This window comes from Temnothorax nylanderi, unplaced genomic scaffold (genome assembly GCF_030848795.1).
Source record: "Temnothorax nylanderi isolate EJ_2023f unplaced genomic scaffold, tnyl_v1.0 TNYL_tig0172_pilon, whole genome shotgun sequence".
Lineage (NCBI taxonomy): Eukaryota > Metazoa > Arthropoda > Insecta > Hymenoptera > Formicidae > Temnothorax > Temnothorax nylanderi.
Window position 1 is genome coordinate 257,121 of NW_027249234.1, and position 19,819 is coordinate 276,939.

A 19,819-nucleotide genomic window follows, 5' to 3' on the forward strand; every position below is an offset into this window, starting at 1 on the left:
GTGGTGTAATATTACTGGAATAAACTGGTGTTACTGCGATATTAGCGGTTGCTAATTCCTATATTAATTCCATCGGGAATAAAATCTAGCGAGAATCACGTATTATTTCGGACTACTTTCTGTTATTGTTCCAGATAAACGACGCGGTAGCGTCCACAAGCGAGGACTCGACTTCGAAAGACGTATCGAATGGCCAAATTACGGTCACTTTGGCGGACAAGTAAGTCATCTTTCCTTCTTTTATATCGAGACAAGTTTGTTGTGCCTTGCGACGATGCGAGGCGTCGTGGATAAAATTCAACTTCTTGTAAAATTTTCGCTCTTAAATTTACGGTTAATGACAGATTTCTCGGGGTCCAGGTGCCTCGGAGTCGATTAAAAATAATTTGTGTCGTAGATACGATAGGGCCAGGGCGATGTCGCTTCGCAGGCGCAAGGCGCAATACTTGTAATTAGTTTCTGAAGGCTTAATATCCCCTGGGATGTTCCTGTCAAAGCATAATAAACCAATGTCTGTGTTGTAACCGGGAAAATGTATGCAGTGCCTATAGGAGGCATCGCTGCAGACCGGATGTGACAAATTGCGATTGTCGTGATTGATATCCTTTCACAATGCCGGCGCGTTCGCGCGGCCCATTTTTGTTTTGTACAATAGGGAAAGTCGGAGAGCACATTTTTTACTTTATAGTTATTACTTATCGGTGGCTGATTGATTAATTTTATTGTCACGTCTTAATTAATCCGATCCTGTCTCAATTGTTTCAGGGAATTGGGGACGAATGCTTTTTCTACCAAACTTAGCAACGGTACGATTCCAAAGGGATTAGGAAAAGAGGCGGACATCCGAGTGGAAGACACCTCGCAGGAGCGGAAGGACGCTTTGGAAAAGCAACAAAGCTGCGAAGAGGCGAACCTCTTGGTAACGTAAACTTACAATTCACTTTAGAAGCGTAGAAATACGAGAAAAAAAATTGTATTTGAATAATTTGTTTTTAAAAGGTTGCAATATACATGTAAACAAAATTTAACTCTAATTAGTGGCGAAAATGATTATTTATATAAAGAGATGAATTAAAGATATGTCAATAGGAAATGTGCCAATATACGGTCGGGTTGAATCTTTTGTGCCGAATAATAAAGAGATGTTAATTTAAATATAAAGCAGCACCTGCGTATAACAGTAAATTATTAAATACAATTAAATGTTTACGTTGTATTTTGAAATATAAATCGAATTGGGAAAATCCACGATATAATGCACATACGTTACATAATGATCAGTAGAAATATATATATATATATGTATATGTATATATAGTTATATTAGAATTGTAGATTTTTCTCTTCATATATTTTTCAACACGTTATGTCGGCACTAATCGCTCGTCGCTTGCATAAGCAACATCCGTTGGATTCCTTAAGTAATTATTAAACAGTTTCCGGAATAGTAAATCGCCATCGGTAGTTTATCACGCTTAATTGCCAGCATTAGGCACGTTAATGGGAGTCTTCACGAGGCTCGCGGGCTACTGTTATTTATTGTTCTGTAGAACATTTCTCTGAATTAACCGCGCTGGGCAACAATCACGGTACTTTTCTTTATTACAAATATTTTCTCACATGTTTATAGGCTTAAATGAGAATTACTCCAAATTTATTATTGAACAATTTGGATATGTTTTAACACATCAATAATCTGTAAGATTTACGTGTTCTATTAACCGGATATACATATTATTAAATTCGTAGTGTCAAATTATACTCAATTTGAGTCATTTTTAATTATTCCTTTAAATCGCCACTGCTCCTACTCAATATGTCATTGTTAAAAAAAAGAAACTAAAACAATATTAATTTAACTAAATTAATAGAGTTAAAATAATACTGTTTCGTGTTAAAATCATACATTTCGCCACACATGATGGTCAAAATAACAAAATGTTATTTACCTTTATTAGTTTGAATTTTATTCTTCAGTATTTAACAGTGCACAGATTAAATCGCGTATTGTTGTTTTGCTTCGACTTAATTTCGGAAAAGCAGCAAAATTGTTATCAGTTGCAAAGATATCGAAAGTTAACGAAACGGCCGAGCAATTTTAAGGCGAAATCCGCCGCACAAACTGATCGAGGAGCCCGTAAAAAAAAAGTACGGTAAACTCGGGTGTCAATTCATGAAGACGTAAACTCGCGTTTGTTTGCTCCGACAGCTACCGGTGCAGAGCGGAAGAATCGGGGAACGACGCTCGAGCAGCCCTTTCCAAAATGGTCGGACGGAAGTGCTGATTGGCGAACCGGAGGGCGGCCCGAGGTCGCCGCGGGGATCGACGTCTTCGGCGGTGAGCGACGGCAATTTCCTGAATCCGCTAGACGAGCGAGACGAACCAATTTGCAGGTAAGTACATTGGACTTGTAAACGCGTGGGGGGAGGGGCGAACTTTTACGCCCTCCGGTCTCCCGCAGGTCACCGGATCGGCTCCTCGCCGTTGTAACCACCGCTCCTTTATGTCCCCGTCGAGTCCTTCAGCGAGTAACGTTTGTATGCGGCGTTACCCGGCGCTTAACCCACTAAACGATAGTCATCCCGCTCGCCTTTATAGCCCGATATAAAAGTTTTTATCGGCCGCTCTCGGGACTCGCAACCGTCCGTTAATTATTATCGTTTACTTATATTCGACCGAGTAATTGATCATCGATTCAATAAGATGATTGAGCGACCTCAACGAGACTCGGGGTAAATCGAAACGAGGTATGATTTAGTGCGGGCGAGTCGTACTTTTCAGTAGTTATCTCGAGTAATCGTATTTCTAATCGGGGTTCATGAATTTAACGCTATCTCTAAGGCGCGTCTCCTCGAGAGACGAGTGTCTAATAAAGAGAGTGGTCCAATGGATTACTCGCATCATATTGGATCACTCATGGATCCCCGCGTTCTCTGCTTTACCGCGATAGGGAAGCATAAATTCAGCCGATGCCCGCTGGATGTCGCCATCAACGTACTTAGTGCAGTCTTTTAAAAACTCCCAGAGGGATGACCGATCCGCACACTCATTTGGACTTGGCGAACCCAAGCTCGATACACTCACATTCGTACATCATATACATCCACACGTTTTTATGAACGATAGCGTAACAAATATTTGTGGAAGCAAGATGCAACCTCATTTAAGAATAATAAAAAGAACGAGCCTTACATATATGCAAATGGAGCAGGACAACGAAAACTAAAACTCATTTTTTAGTTATATCCATGAATTAAAGACCTTTAAGACCGGTTAGAAGGAGTTACGAGTTAGGAAACGCGAGGAAAAAACGAATAAAGTACCATGACACAGTTCCATGCGTCGGATCTTTTTTCATATTGCAATGCAATATTTCTCGGCGCTGCATCTAATGCAGCCCGAGTTCTTGTCAGTTGTCGCATTAGCATAACGACATTGTTAGACATTATTACGTAAAATTATTACGAAATACATATATACGATATAAACTCTCGCGTTACTCACGCTATTGAATTTTTCTTAAACGCAGCTCTCTATCACACCTACAGAAAATTTTCCGAAATCCCCGACTTTAATTTTAATGACGATTTTAAACTTACTCCGGAATGAAATTAGTGCGTCCTACATTCTACGTTAGGAGAGAATCTTTGAAGCGAGTTCATTTTACACATCGTGACCCGCGCTCGTAACAACTTTCAATTCCGATTGCGGATCAGGATGTTTAATTCAACGCAAAAATGCGAACGATTATCCGATCTGCGATCGAGTACGAGTGGGCTAATCTGAAATGCGCCCCGGAGGAGCGCGACGAGGTCCGCGATCAAAGTGGAATCGATTCCGCGGAGAGAGTCGCATCTCCAATCGGTCGGTAGATCAACTATGCCCCTCTCATTCTCTCTCCCTCTCTCGCTCTCTCTCTTTCTCTGTCTCTACCTCTCGCGGATGGAGATGGTCCGCTGGAATCTGCGGCGCGACTCGAGCACCGCTTCGAAGTGCAGTGCAGGGCTCACTCGACGGAGTCACTTCGCCGGTATTTCACGCTCGCGACACACCCACCTGAGCCGGTGTGAGTGCAGCCTAAACAATGCGTTTTCCAGCTCCTCGGTATGCAGCTCCTCGACAGAACCGCCTGCTGATCCCTCTTTCTCTCTTCTTTTCTTTCTTCGCCTGAATTTCGCCCTCTTTCTCTTTCCTTCTTCCCTTTCTCTCTCATTTTCTCTCCTTTTTCTCTCTTCTCTCCGCGCGTTCTAACGTGACACGAAAGGGATACATGGCATAAGGACTCGCGTGGGGAGGAGAGGGATTTCTTCAAGTGCGACGGCTCGGCACGAGTAGCTGGTACTCTCGGTGCTCATACTCCGTATATGAGCTTCTCCAATTTTGCACCGAACGAAGAAATTCCGTTCTATCCGTATATATTCATGCAATTTTTAGATCCACGATTAACGCATCCTTTTTGTATGAAAAGAGTCTACTATTTCGCGCTCGATATTTCAGGAATCGTTTTGCTAACAGCGATAAGAGTTCGTGTTTGCATTCATCTTCTTGTTTTTCTTCTTCTTCTTCTTCTTCTTCTTTAGACTTCTCTGGGATGCGGGCTCTCTCGAAATGCAATCTTTTGCAAATTGCCGCGCGACCGGTTCTCGTTGTTTCGCGTTCTCTCGCGGCGACCCGCATTGTCCGCTTTTAATTCTCTAATTTAATAAACTGAATCGCGTCGACGAAGCTTGTCCACGGCTCAGGCGGTTAATACTTTGTGACACAGTCCGCGTCGTGTAGCGCACGACGCAGCGGGTGGGAGGTAGACATTAATTAACACCGCAGATTATTAACGGTGTGAGGAAAGTTTAATGGCGTCATAACGAGATGCGCCGGCGACGGAGCCAAACGTCCAAAACGAGCGGAACATCGTCAATTTATTCACGAGCTTGCGCCCAGGTGCATCATGCCGCTCAGGTGCGAATGAATGCGCCCTATTGACACGGGGTACTTTTAACGAGAGGCCGTCCCCAGTGAATGGTCCGAAAATGAACGTCCACCCAGTCTCCGTAAGCTAGCCCGCGATCCTTTGAAAAGAATCTGCCATCGCTCTTCTTTGGAACGTTGAAATCGCGATCGGTCGCGAAACCCCTCCCCCTTTCCCTCCCCCGCCCCGAATGTCCCAGTTTTCCGCTTCAAAGCAGGATGCATCTCATGCGTGACACGTCCTAAAAGCGTCATAAAATGCTTTATTGCGGCTAACGCATTTTTTGGCACGCGTACAGAATTCCATTTGCGGAAGCCGGTTTTTGCATTAGTACATACAATTGCAACGATCCAAATGCAATCCTCGCGCTTTTTCCGCCGAAGCCTTTTTTGACCGCGCGATCGATATCCCTCAAAATGTTTGGTGACACTTCCGACAAGATATTATTGTTTGTTTAACGCTGTTTGATTGTTCAATGATATACCAAAAAAAAAAATGGAAAAACATCAGAAATATATAAAAGAACTCTTACGGCGGTCATTAAATCTTCGTAAAGAGTAAGCTCTGATCAAATTAATCGAAACTGTTACATTTCCAACTTTTAAAAGGTCGGTTTTCGAGAGGCGCATAAAATTCACCGATCAAATATCTTTTTTAGCTACAAGTACCGTACGCTCAGCCTCGCGCTTCGTAATTTTATGCCCGTTATCCAAGTCTCCGATATCGATTCACTCCTTCGTAATCGATATCGTCCGTGCCCGGCAACTGCGTTTACGTTTATGCGCGTCCGGTTGGAACGGTGACATTTTTTCACGTCGTAACAACATTTGCATTGAACAGCTCACAATCAAATGCCGATTGCCTTAAAAGAACGAACGTATTGCGATCTGATGTAAAGTCATCTTCGTTGATGTATTGTGTTAAATCAGAATATCGTGCATGCATAGAACCTATAATTTTATTTATATTCCATTTTTGGAAATAGGTATAGAAAATATTCTAAGAATATCTTGCAGATATTTTGATTAATTCGATTTTGGCGAAAATTTTATATAGTATTTCAGTAACTCAGTTACAGTGCCGTAACTTCTGATTAATTTGTAAATATCGATTGCGTGAAGTTTTGAAAATAATCCGTCAGCTTCAAATCTATCACACATTTGCCGCATTAATTAAAAAAAACTGTTCAGCCGGAAGCATTATATATACAAGTCCGATCTCTGACACAATCTGGTCGAGGATTCGCGTGCGAAAATTTCGCCGAACGGCGTGTCCGCGATTATTTTTCCTGGTCGCAATAAAGGCAGATGACAATTTGTGCGCGTATACGTGCGGGACGCCTGAGCGATTTGCACGACGACGCGCGACGTAGGGCCGGAGAAAGAGGCGAGCAAATTCGAAGCGCATTCCCGTGATTGAACGTGTTCCTGCTGCTGATGCAACTTCGCGGCTACAGTCCATCTCGTTACAGCGCGGCGCGTTCTCTAATACGATATCGCGGCCCGCTGTGTGTGACACAGCCACGGAATACCGATTGCTCACTCTCCCATGGCGTTTCCTGTTCCGACCACGTATATCCCGCTTTCAAAATAATAAAAAAAAAGAAGAGAAATACGTATATACATGCGCGCGGAAGGAGGAAGAGGATAGCGATGCGCGCGGACGGACGAGCTGTCTCGCTCGGGAAGGTGGAACAGAGCGAGAGAGGAGAGGATCGACCGGGAGAGTGGAGAGTAGGGAGGAGGATATAGGTGGTGCAATGTGGATGACGAGGATCGGCGACGTTGTATATATGTACCGACGACACGCCTGCTGCCCATTGTTCACGTCTAACGCATTATGCGCATCATTCATGGCCTTTTGCGCCAAGCCTCGCGTCAAGTTCATGCTAATTCTCGTGGGCTAATCTGTAGTCAGACGGATGCCACACGAAGACAGATTTGGGAAGACTGAGCTCTCGATCTCGTACAGAGGATCTCAAATCCCTGCCAAAATATATTGTAGAAGTAGATTCTTCAAGAGTTTTTTATTTTAGCAAAACACACAGCAATAGACCCTTTTGGTTGTCACGAAGTGACGTATTTTTTTCGAATAATAGTGAGCTTCAATCGATTTGAATTTAATTGGATTTTCTTTAACAGAATCTCAATCTTATATTTAATTACTAAGATTTAATTACTAACTTAATCAAATATCGAACAGTCGCGATATGCTTCTTAATAAAATACTTGAAGTGAGATAAAATTAGCAGATAAATAGATTTCAATGTTTTTAGAATTTTTTTTAGAATTAAATTTCTCTAGATTCTCTATGGAAACAATATTCGTTTATGATGTTACTTTTATTTGAAAGATGTCTTCTTTTCTTTTCAAGGACTATTTTCGAAGAAGAATTTTTTGAGTGAAAATTTTCTGAATAATTGTATATATCATTTACGGTCTTTTACACATCGCGACGTACTTAGATGAAGGCACATATACGCATTTTTGCTGCAACTTTTTGCACCTCCAGGAAGGCAATAACTCCGTGCGAGTTCCTCCGACTATACAAGCCGCTCTTCTGGAAGAGAGATCGGCTGCACAATTTATGGCGATTTAGGTCGGTTACGTTATGCGGATAACTTGGAGATATGCGTTTCTTTAAATGTCGCAAACTTAAAGGCGAGCTACACGGCGAGACGCGCGTAATAAAGTGCAGTGCACGTTAGGACAATGATATTGCAATCTACAATCTTTCTTTGATTACAAACACGTTACGATGCTGTGACGCGTTTGTCGTTTCTCCCTGACCTACTGCCGATACAATAAACACAGAAATAAAAAAAAAAGAAGTACTATTATCTCACATTTACAGAAGCGACCAACAATTTAAATGCACGAAGCGCGGATACAGTTACTGCATTACGAACGGCAAGTGTAAGAGATTAATTCATTTTCAACCGCATTTACAGCGTACGGATCTGCCGCGGAAAGCCGTACCTCAACAGAAATTTAATGTCGTTAAATAATGAGCTATATATACACAAAATTAAATTAGATTGGACGTTTAAATTGCTCGTGGAGGAAAAGTAAAACGCCGATAAGTTCCTTCTATTATTCTTGCCTCTCTTGCCTTTTACACATCTCCCGCCGCACGAGAACGATTTCCGCGGGAACGTAACAGATGTACACGAGACATTTGATAGTTCTCGTGCTCGCGCCTACCCTCGGGCGTAAGATCATACCCGCCGCGAAGGGCTCGTTAATTCGTAAAAACATCGCGCGCCGACGATTGAATAATATTGTTGCATGGAAATTGTCCCTCGTTAGCTTTCCACGGGAGAGGATCCCGCGGCAAGAGAAAAAGTGTCCCGGAACCAGCCGGTGGAAAGTGTGGAAAGAAAGCGCCGGGCTTAATTGTCCGAACCGCTTTTCTAGCGGTCTCCCGACCGAGAGCGCGTTCGATGAGCGTTCGTTTAAACGTTCGCACTCGCGCGCTCGAGATGCCGCACGTCGCTCCATTAATGAAATATGCAGATAAAATAAAGGCACGCTGCTGTCGTCCGTTACATCGACTCGGGTATCGTTATGTCATATTACGTTATTTGCACGGCGCGCATAGCGATTGCACTGCGGTTATATAGATGATTAATACGAAGAAAAAGAAATTGAATTAACGAGAGAATAATTTCATGAAGAACGCACGAATGAAGACATTGTTTCGAGAAAGATGCGTTCAAAAGTGTTATCTTATCACGTGTAAAGATTACTTAACGGTTAACGGAGATGCAGTTATCTTCAAGTGTTCTGTAAGATCACACAGAAAAACTTGAAACGCAGTTTCGTTTGTTATATTCTGTCTTTAAACACCGCTCCGTTTCGTAATCCGAACCGCTCGACGGGAAGCTCGCACGGTGCATTTTGCCGACGTAATGGGAGAAGCTATAATAGCGGGGACGATTTATTTACTTTTATAATGGCGACAAATTGTGGCGAATAACTTTATCAGCATTATTTACAATGTAATTCACGGGGGGTAACGAGGCGTGAATTTATTTGATATGATAATAGCACGGCCCTGTCTAAATCACGCGCACCCTTTCGCGCGTGAAACAGCTGTAAACAGTTTTGTAAACAGCTCCGTGTACAGTCGCCTGTTGCAACACCATCGACGTCTCGAGTGTAAACGCGAATGCACGTGGATCACTGTCGTCGCCGTTGTCAACCTCCCCGTCGTAAAATCTCGGGAGAGTGTTACACTCGACGCCATTCCATCATTTTACTGTCTCATATACAAGCGACGTGATTTCATTCTCGAGACGAACTGATTTTATGTCCCGCTCGGTCCTCCATGCTGATGGAATAAAAATCGGGAAAAAAGGGGGTAGCGAACAGATGAACATTCCGACGTTGACGTACGTCGCGAAACTTGATAAAACGTTAAACGTCTGTAGAACTGGTGTTACGTGTTACGCCTTCCAGCTTCTAGGGAAGCAAACATAAAACCACCACGCTTGAGAGGGAGAAAAAAAATTATATCGGAAAATTAATTTTATTTCGAACCCGCCGTGCAGCTTCAGCGGCAAGGTGATGATTCTAAACGCTCATGGTTAAGTGGCGAATTATCTCGCTGGATAATCGCACCCGAAATATCCCGCTCGGAATATAGACCTGTGAAGAAGCGTGACCTACATCGTGAAGATCGTATCGGATCCAATCATATTCGTAACTTATCGTCTCGGCGACCTATTTACGCTTTATCGCCTCCCTCAAATGGTGGAAAGCAGCGATGATTCCAGAAATAGCAGCCGGACAATGGCGGATTACCGGCGGCGGAGACAAATCGCAGACACTCGCAGCTCGATACGTTCGATCGGCAATCGAACTTCGCTTCATCGAGAAGTTAGATTCCAGCGTAGTGCATTCGCAGACGTTGAGTTTCCACAACTCTCCGGTTGTGCGTCGCGACGTAACGGACGGGGGACAAAGTAGTTTCGCTCGACGCTCAAGTTTAAGGGCTGTTTATCAGATAAACCGAAAATACGACGGGGGAAAACTTTAAATGGATGGATACGAACGCGCAGTAGGTTTTCCCCTCGGGAGAATAAAATTGTTTTCAGGAGGGTTGAGTTCTCCGCAAAAATATATTTTTCTTCCTCTTTTTTTTTTCTATCTGTCAACAACGCGACTGCGCGAAATTAACGTTCGTAGAGCAACATTCGCCAAAATCATCTCTTATTATTTCAGCGCATGCTGTATATTTGACGTGTAAGCAGGGTATCATCTTTCCACGTCCGAATCTAATTTTTCGCTTTGCGATGCACCTCGGCTTTGCAACTTAAAATCGCTTGCTGAGACGCCGCGAGAGAAATACTGCCGGTATCCGAAGTTCAAGCGGATCCTCTCGAAACGCGGAAACGCGCTATGTAAAAGCGCTGCACGCGAGTCGCGAATAATGGCCTGTGGCCGTTGACAGGAACGGTCGTTAATCAAGCCGATTAATTGAACCGGCAGGCCGCGGATACCTCGGCGTGGAAAACGGTACTTAAATACTGCATAGCTTACCGATCTCCCCGCGTATAACGAGGCACAACAACGAGGTATCTGGGAAATGGAGCATTTCGCCGGTGCACCGCGTTTCCTCTACCGCTGCCAGCGAGCGCGATGATGATAGTCGCGGCATCGTGTACACAGTCGTCGCGCGTACAATTGCAGTAATAACGCCATAGGGTGATGGCGGATCGAACGATGACCCGTCATTGTTTACGTTGCCGGGCATTTTTATACGCTTCGGGACAAATTGTGTAATTGATTTTCCGCGTAACACACGGGATACAAATCTATTACGAGATATATATCTAGTTCTTTCCCCTTTTATTATTTAAACGACGTGAGATATAAAGCGACGAGTCCGCTGCGATGAACATTTGGAGACACTTGCAAAATTAATAAGTTGAGAAGGAGAAGAATATTCGTTTTGATATCCAATTGAAATGAGAAGAATATATGAGGTTGGTCAAAGATTGAACACGATTTTATACGATTTATAGCTAATTATTTCCCAGATTGAAAAAATATCCCAGATAGCAGAATGACGTCAAATAACGTATTAATAACGTCTCAATGACGTCTAACGTCGATAATACGTCAATAAGATGTCTTTAGACGTCATCCTGCTACCTGGAATGGCTTAAATTTGAATGTATTTACGGTTATTGAATATATTTACGGTTATCTTTGCGATTTATAATTAACTTAGTTTTATAAATAATAAGGAAGAAATTATTCATACGCGTGAGAGACAAATCCGCGTCAATTAGCCATCGAATCGATTTCGATTTCGAGCACCTGCGGTGCCTTTTGACGACGCGACGTTCTAATTGTCCTCTCGTACACGGAGCGAGGGGGAGGGGGGGGGGTTAAGCATTTTTCTGCCTTTGTGCAGTCCATTCTCATCGGCATGAGAGCCACTGACCTCACTGTCAAGGTTGGGACCACGGCACTAATTGAAAGTTCATTATAGTGTCTATTACCGTTCCTTGGCATAAACTCAAATCCAATCAACAGCGCTCGCGTACGGTACATCGATGTGTAATTGCTCAAACACATTCCCGTAATGAATTCCGTGTTCCACTTAGTTCCGGCTATTGCTCTCGCTATTTCGCTAATTCACCCGCGTCGCTCGCTGTCCACAGAAAATAGTGAAATATCAAGCTTGTTCTCTATTATATGTACGGAAATTGCAATCAGCTCGTCGCGACCGCATGAAATCCGCGATAAAACCCCTTGGCACTTTCGAATCGCGTTACGTCTCGATTCTCGGAAATATAGTTAGCGGAGTTAATCAAACGATGCGCCGACATGTTAATGAAAAAATAGTTATCCGCGGAGAGTTCTTGGAGGGAAAACACTCGGCGGAAAGCATTTAACAATTAATACGGTTTTCTGTACGGTATAATGATATTTTGCGCTACATATACGCTTCTTTAAAGAGATTAAATGGATCCCCCTATAGCGTTTTATAAAGATTTATCTTACAAAGTCTCTCTCGTTAGACATTCCACAAAGAGAATTATAATTTACAATAAATATGATAGTTTAAGAGGATTAATGTGTCACAAAGGACACAATGAAATTATAAATAACGAATGTTGCAAGTTATAATAACGAAGTTGACGAGTACGAACGTAATTATCGTAATAAGATTTGGTCTTGGCGCAGTAAAAACTCTTCGCGCATTCGGTACGCAATGAACTTTGGATACAGATAAAATTTGCAGACTTTGCGAATTTTATTGTATCGCAAGTTTATCGTATTGCGATAAACAATCGCAATACGATTGTTCGCGATTCGTAGAACAAAAAAGTAGAGGAAACTCTACTTCAGAAATTATCACTTTGCAAGTTTGATCAAAAACATTGCTTGCTTGCTTGAAATTTTCTATAGCTGTTTTTCCACCGTTGCGAATAAGATATGAAGAAAATAACTATGATACACGTTTATATTCCTAAAAATAGATTTAAAATTTTCTCTCTGAATCGCAGCTACCTGAAAGCTCTCCGATCAGAAGGCAAATGTGACAAGTGTTACGAAGAGAAAAATAATATTTATTTATTTTTAACGCGACACGATCTTTCACGATCTTTCCAACGCAGCTTCTCGCGTTGCATCTTGAAGGCCAAGACCGAGGCACGCCGTGGAATTTAAGTTTCGTCTGCGCTTCTCGTGGCGACGACCTTCACAATGGAAGCGTCAGGGGAAAAGCCGGGGGCCCCGGGCAGGATTACCTGCCGCTATTTACTCGTACCTGATGCCATTGTCGACTCGACTCGACTCGACTTGACGGGGCCCCCTTCGTCTAAACTCTCTCAAGAATTCCGTGCTGCGCGCGGCGTGCATCGTGCGTAGCGCATCGTCCGATACGCATCGTCGTAATCGTTAAGTGTACGGTCGGACGGTATTTGGGGGACCCGACCTCCTCCGCAACGCGCCGCTAGGGTGGGTCCACCGAGGTGCGCGCACCTGCGTTTCCTGTCGCTCGGCGCGGATCGTGAACGCGCACCTGACGCACCGGAAGACCGGGTAGACTCATCGCTGACGCGAGAAACTCACGGCCCATTTCTTTCTACGAAACAAAAATGCTGATCCGCGCAAACGGGGACGTGCGCGAGGCACGTTCCTTTCCCTAGGAAAGGAAGGGAGCGTTGTCCTGATTAGGAGAGTGTTACAGCTAATAGGGAAAGGGTAAATTTTCCGTGTTTTTTTTTTCGCTTCGCGCTGCTGCACCGCTGCTTCGTTCATTTTGTTTACCAATAAGTTGTTTGTTTCCCTTGGCCACTTATTCGCGCCGTTGCTCGAAAACACGAACGAACGAACGAACGAACGAACTCTGGCACAAGAATCGTTATTTTAATTCCAGCGATTTTTATGAGGATACAGAACAGATAGAAATACCTCACACAAGTGTCGTTTCCGAGAGATTAGAGGGATGACTCAACGTTACAAAGCACTTTCGCGAATACGTTTGCGTTTTACTCCTTGTTTTGAAAGAGTAGATTTCATTGCGGCGCGGCGGTAGAATCGGCACGGCGATTTTTCATCCGCTTGATCAAAAAGCGGAGACCCGCGCGGGAGCGCTTTACCCTCTCAAAAAGACTTGAATTATCGCCGAGGATTGCCTCCGCTTTGAGTCGCACCGTCATTTCTCGGATACGCCGCGCATAACTGCGCGTCATGTCGTCACCTGGCGCGTAATCGCCTCTCGCGCTTTGTGGGACGCGAGGAACACTCCGCGCGCTGGAATTACCAGCAGATCAATGAGTTTTTAGGTCAAGGATCGGATATAGTTAGCCGATTCTATTACGGCCGTGGGGAAGAGGGTGGGTTTCTCGCCGCGGCATTCGCGGCGTTCCGTAACCGATCCCTCACGGTTATCACGTTCGTCACTCGCCCGAAAATTTCGTACGTATCTTGTCGATTATTAGTCACCGTCTACGGAGCCGTCGAGTAATCTCATCGACGCGTCCACCGTCTACCCGGTACATTGTCGTCACGGATTCGATTTCCGAACGTGTCCGACGTGACGTCGTGATGTCCCGTGACGTCGCGCGTCGTGACGACCGGGCGCCGAGGCTGGGTGAATGCGTCACGTTGAGGAAGATTGTATCGGAAACAAGGAACGCGAAGCCGACAATATCCTCGTCGTTCGTGAAAAGGCGCGTTGCGTGCGCGCGAGAGAAAGCGACGGTCTGTCTTTCCCTTTCTTTCACTTTCCCGTCAGCCGCCTCCTTTATTTGCCGCAAGTGACTCATCGAAGGGGTTGTCTATCGCGTGATGTGTAATCGAGCACATGTTAACTCCCGGGGGTGCCTCCCCCCCCCCCGGGTGCCGTATGCACGCGTATGTTCACAGGTCGAAACCTCGGGGTACGAACGCACACGCTCGCTCCTGGTGTTACGCGCCGAGTTGACACACACATTTGGTATAAATAGATGATACGACGATACCTGAGACCTGAGACCCGAGACCCGCGCTGAGCACGATAGCGTAGGAAAAGAAAATATTCAACGGGTTTGATTCGGCGAGTTGGGACAATCTGAAATATTTGACATCAGTGACTACATTGTTTTGTCTTTAATCTACAAACTTGACTTTGCATAGATGTATCGACGATTACTTATTATTATTTACTCAATGCTTACAAAATGCTTTCAAATTGTGATGTGGATTCTTACGGATATTGTTGGCTCACGATTTTCACTCTATTGCTCTCTATTGCTCTCTTTTTATTATGTTTTATTAATTGACTTACTTTCATTCCTAATTTTAAGTTTCTAATTTTATTTATTTATCGTTCGTTGTTCGGGTTTGGCTTTAAATTTAGAATTTTTCTATTTTGCTGCTGAAAACGGTGATGAACACGGTGAAACATTCTATTTTTGTATTGAAGTTAATATATTAGATTAATTTTTCAATACTTATTTTTTACTAGTTTATTGACTCTTAATCATTTTACAGTATTTGACATCAATTATCTATATATAAGAACGCGCAGTTTTTCTGTTATTAAGTTACTGCTAAAATATTGAGTAAAGTCCTTATATTAAAACTTACAATTAGGATCGTGCCGCATTACACTGATCAAGTCGACCGTAATAGTCAAGTACTTTTTCTTCCAATCTCGGTGAGCTTTCTTCTTTCGCGGATCTTCAATTAATATTGAATTCTTCTATAGTGTCTTTCGATTAATGCGAGAGGGGATAATCGCGTGGAAGGAAGAAAGGATCCTCGCCTGGCTGGAAATCAAATCATTTCTCGTATTTACTTAATAAACAAGGCGGGAGAAGCCCGTGCTTCTAAATAGCGCCATTCCTCCCCCGCCCGGATTAAACGAGGCGATAAATCCCGACGTCGCGCATTTATGCATGAAACAATCGGGCGGAGTGCTGGCTCTGAAATTTGTCTCCTCGAACCGACGCGCGACGAGTCGAACGAGGCGGCGACATTATCGCGCGCGTACGTCGCGACGTACGCGCGCGAATCGCACCTTACACACGCACGGCGCATACGTACACGTACGCGACGTGGCGAGGCGACCCGTTCGAGATAAGCTCTCGATATCAAGCGCCGACACTGATAAGCCACATTCCAGGCACCAGTTCTCGCGCGCGGCGCCCGTCGTCGTCGTGTCAACAATTTCGCGCCTGTCCATCCGTGCGTATGCTATACGCACGGCGGCCGCTTTTATCCGTGTGATACGTTCGACCCGTGGTGCGTTATCGATAACTTTCTGCCGATAGATCTCTCATCCGCCCGCTACGTCCGGCGGCGGGCGCGGTGCCATGGCGATGTGGATCGACCTGAACCGGGCGTGTGACCCGTGCAAGGCATGCTGGGCATGCCTCGCTCCGCGGCTCGGAGTTTCCATTCTTTGCAGGTAAACGGCGCACGAGAGGAATTCGCGTGATCGCGAATAATTAAACTCGTCGCTCGCAGATAGCAAAGGAAGAAATTCATCTCTTTGCGAGAACAACGTCCGTTTTCCTATCGATCGATCCGGCGTGTCGATACGTGTCGATTTCACGTCGTAATATTGGAATTAATGGGACGTTTTACCGGGGAGGAGAGGGCTCTCTGCGTTCTTCGTATTTTCTAATTTTATCCGCGTTTGATCGATACGTCGAGACGCGCGTATCCGTTTCCGCCTCGTTTTTCGCGCTCGCGGAAGCGCGGTTTTCCCGCGAAGTTGTGACTCATCCGAGTTCTCGCGAAACGATAGTCACGCGCGCGAATTTTCATTAAAGCCTCGACGTCGAACGCTTCATTGGTTCAAGCTGGGTTAAAAATCGGCAATGCATATCCGAGCCAGGTGTATTAATATCACACCCGCGCTCGTATCTCTCGACGATATCGTCGGGTAGCGCAGCGCCTTGACAGACCGCGCATGTTTGCGAGCGCAATAAATTTTCGCGCTTTAATCGCTTTAATTAAAGTGTCGTCCGTGAACGCGCGCGCGCGCCGGGTGCATTTTCATGGCGTTGCCGCGGTAACTGTATATCCGCTAATATCCCTTCCGTAGATTAAGTGAGATTATTTAAAACGCTGGGCGCACGAAGCACAAGCGGGCCGTTCTTCCCGTCCACTTCCGTTTCCGTTTCCCCCTGGGATATTAACGTTGCGTGCCTAGGTTCAACGCCAGACAAGGGCGAATTGTTTTACGATTTTTTACCTGTGCCTCTCTTTCAAACGTCAAAGAGACGCCGGTAATTGAAAGTGTCCTTTCTAAGCTCTTTGCGGCCGGTGAACAATCTCGAATGACTGTACATTAATTCCTTCCTAAATTCGTGCTCTTTGAGCAGCGTCACGGATCTTCACGGGACGGTCAGAGAGATCGGATATTAAACGGAACTGTTTGCGCCGAAAACAGAGCGCTTTCCGCAATGCGGTCTAAGGTTACATACGTCCCTTTGAAACGCCACACGACAGTTAAATAAAACATTAATAACGCAGCATGCAATGAGACATAAAGGTGAAACTTTAAAGGGAATCCCCCAGAAGGAACTACATTAACTAATGTTATACGAGAGTTGAAAGAAAAGCGAATAGTGATCCTGGATCACCCTGTATGTGAGTCGATATACTGGTTCCTTGGATCAGCCAACCGTAAAACCATCAAAGGATACTCCGTTGTAATATCGTGAATTAAAGCTCAGTCCATACTGAGGATTAAAGTACGTCGGAAGATTAAAGTACATTGGCTAATACATACATATATGACGATTATCTCGGTCGGTTTTTAAATTTATGCGACAAAATTATATTGAGCGGTAACGCGTACGTATCTCGCACGTCTGAAATATGTAATGGGGCTCGTCGTTGACTCCGAATGCTTAATACGAGGGATAAATAGGTGAATTAGCCGCGTGGATCGTCTATTAAGTCTTCGCGGAGGACGCTAATGATCCCCGGTTCGAATTCAGCGAGACGGCCGTATCGGAACTTTCGGCGCTCGTTTCTTCCTCCGCCGTGCAGGACCACCTACGAGTGCAAATATGTATACGAGCGACCGTCACCGGCTCTGCTACGCCTACCATTACTGAGAACATCGGGCCCCGGCGACAGAGCCACTTGAGACGAAAAGATATTAGGCACGGATTAGAGGATTCCGCAGCCACGCTACGACTTTTCAGACGACGAATTCCCGACGCGAATCTGGTTTCACTCGTGGAACCCGTGGCAAGGGGGTGGGGGAGGGGACCATTGTCCTTCGAACGCCCATAAAGTTGGTCGGATCTCGTAACTCGAGTTTTCGGTGATCGTGCACACATGTTGCCGTTGGAGTACGTGGATACTCCGACGCGCGTCCCCCGAAATTTTCGAAGCGGCCAGAAGCGCGCGGTGTAGAATTCGCCTCTCGGGGCGCCGCAGCGCGCCGACAAAGGGCGCGCTTTGTCGAGGCTCCTCCCGGCTTCGAAAATCGACACGCCGCGATCGTAAAACGACGAGGGCCGATATCACAGTCTCCGATTAACGTGATCCTCCGATTAAACTCACTCTGCATCTCTTTCTAACTGTCTTTTCGTCTCTTTCTAGGGGGACAGTTAGAAAGAGATGCAGAGTGAGTTTAATCGGAGGATCACGTTAATCGGAGACTGTGATATCGGCCCCGAGTCGCGTAAACGCGGTTTGTAAAAGTGTTCACACCGCCGCGCTCGTCATGAAGAGCGTACCCCGAGTACCCCTCCCGTGCCAAGGTAAAAGTCAATTCGGTATTGCGATCGACGCGCGCGCTCGACGCTGCGCTCGCGGGTTCGACGACCGAACCTGGGAGATCGGTAGGCAAACAGTATCGATAGGCGAGTTAATCTCCCGGACGGGCACGACGAATATGCTTCTGACGGTCAACACTGTCTAACAATGTCTATAGGTCGATCGATATGACTAAACCACACGTTGACCGAGCTACCATTTCGATCAGAGGGGAAATATTTGGTTTAAAAGATTTTGTTTAAGCATATTTAATTCGAAGAGTTTGCAATCTTAATGTAAATTGACTTCTAATACGCGCCGTCGAAAATAATTAGAATCAGATCGAGAGTTTGGACCAATATTGGACAAACGTGACTATCAATTATTTTACGTTGCATAAGTAACATTATTTTTAGAAACTTTTTATCATACATGGTGGAAAATTATTAATTTTAGATACCATAGCATGATAGAAAGTTTGCTGAAATTTACTGCTCGGAGAATGTAAGTTGCGTAATTTTTTTTTAACGGATATGTGTTATTAAGAACTGACTAAACTACTGGTAGGTTCCTTGCCACATGATGTTTTCTGAGAAAGCACAATAGGACTATTCAGAATGGTGGACCCAGAGAATAGCTTGGACTACACCACATCGAATTCAATCATCTCTCTCTCTTTCTCTCTTTTTCCCTCCGTATGTTATGCTCTTTTGTCTTATGCAAACCACATTGCGCCGGCATGCAAGGTACGCTTTCTGGCTTCGAAAAGGATTGGAAAGAGGCCAAGAAAGAGCGTAGAAAAAGGAAAATGAGTGCGACAATGTGACTGAAGCGCGAAAGAAAAGGAACTCTATCATTAATTCTGACACAGATAGTGGTAGAACAACCTGAACGAAAGGATATAATAGTACGACCTACTCAGTTACTCGTTCGATAAACGAACGTCCGAGCGATGAGGAAAGATGCTTTCTACCTCATCATCATCTTGTTTCTTCCTGGGAGATATTACAGCTATTCTTGAATCCCCCTTGAATAAATGAGTAACATTTACTTCGCGAATCAAGACATATCTCGTTTTAAGAAAACGAGCTGGTGAGAACTTTAGCATTTCCGCATATTTTGGTACACGTCCTAGATCTGCCAAGCCACCTTTTTATCCACGGACGCTTTAACCGATTTGGAATCCAGTTTTTCTGAATAAAAATGTGACGATCAATAATTTTAGACGATTAAAAACGTATTTTCGAGACAATTTTGAAGTAAGTAGAAATGCAGTAATTTTTCACTGAATTTTTTTAATAAACTTAATTTTAACAAAAATTCGTAATTCAAAGGTTATACAATGATATATTTAATATATTTAATGTAGAAATTAAAAATGTAACATATTACAATTTTCTTCGACATTTTCGTTGAGTAGAAACTCGATTCCAAATTGTTCGAAGGATTTATATATAGAAAGCAGAGTGCTAGATATATGGGGATATCTCTATATTAACGCCACGTGTGTTGGCGACTAATCAATCAAATGATCGCCGAATTATTGACCCGCATGTGATAGATACTGCTGGACGATGATTAGGCTGTTTACACGGTCTCGTCGACGTAATCCGTTCTCCCGCCTCG

At 44.3% G+C, this 19,819-nt stretch overlaps 1 protein-coding gene across 5 annotated transcripts in view; it reads left to right on the plus strand.

The window, feature by feature from the left end:
• The window catches only part of LOC139778091 (protein PALS1), a 68,240-nt gene that overhangs the window by 20,543 nt on the left and 27,878 nt on the right, over positions 1-19,819 (plus strand). For 4 of the 5 annotated variants that reach the window (XM_071715872.1, XM_071715873.1, XM_071715877.1 and 1 more), the window contains 3 exons: positions 135-220; positions 766-919; positions 2,210-2,394. In XM_071715872.1, coding sequence (XP_071571973.1) covers positions 135-220; positions 766-919; positions 2,210-2,394 — 425 coding nt within the window. Of the gene's footprint in view, positions 1-134; positions 221-765; positions 920-2,209; positions 2,395-15,607; positions 15,882-19,819 lie in introns of those variants that run through there. The other variant, XM_071715875.1, reaches the window with a different exon arrangement.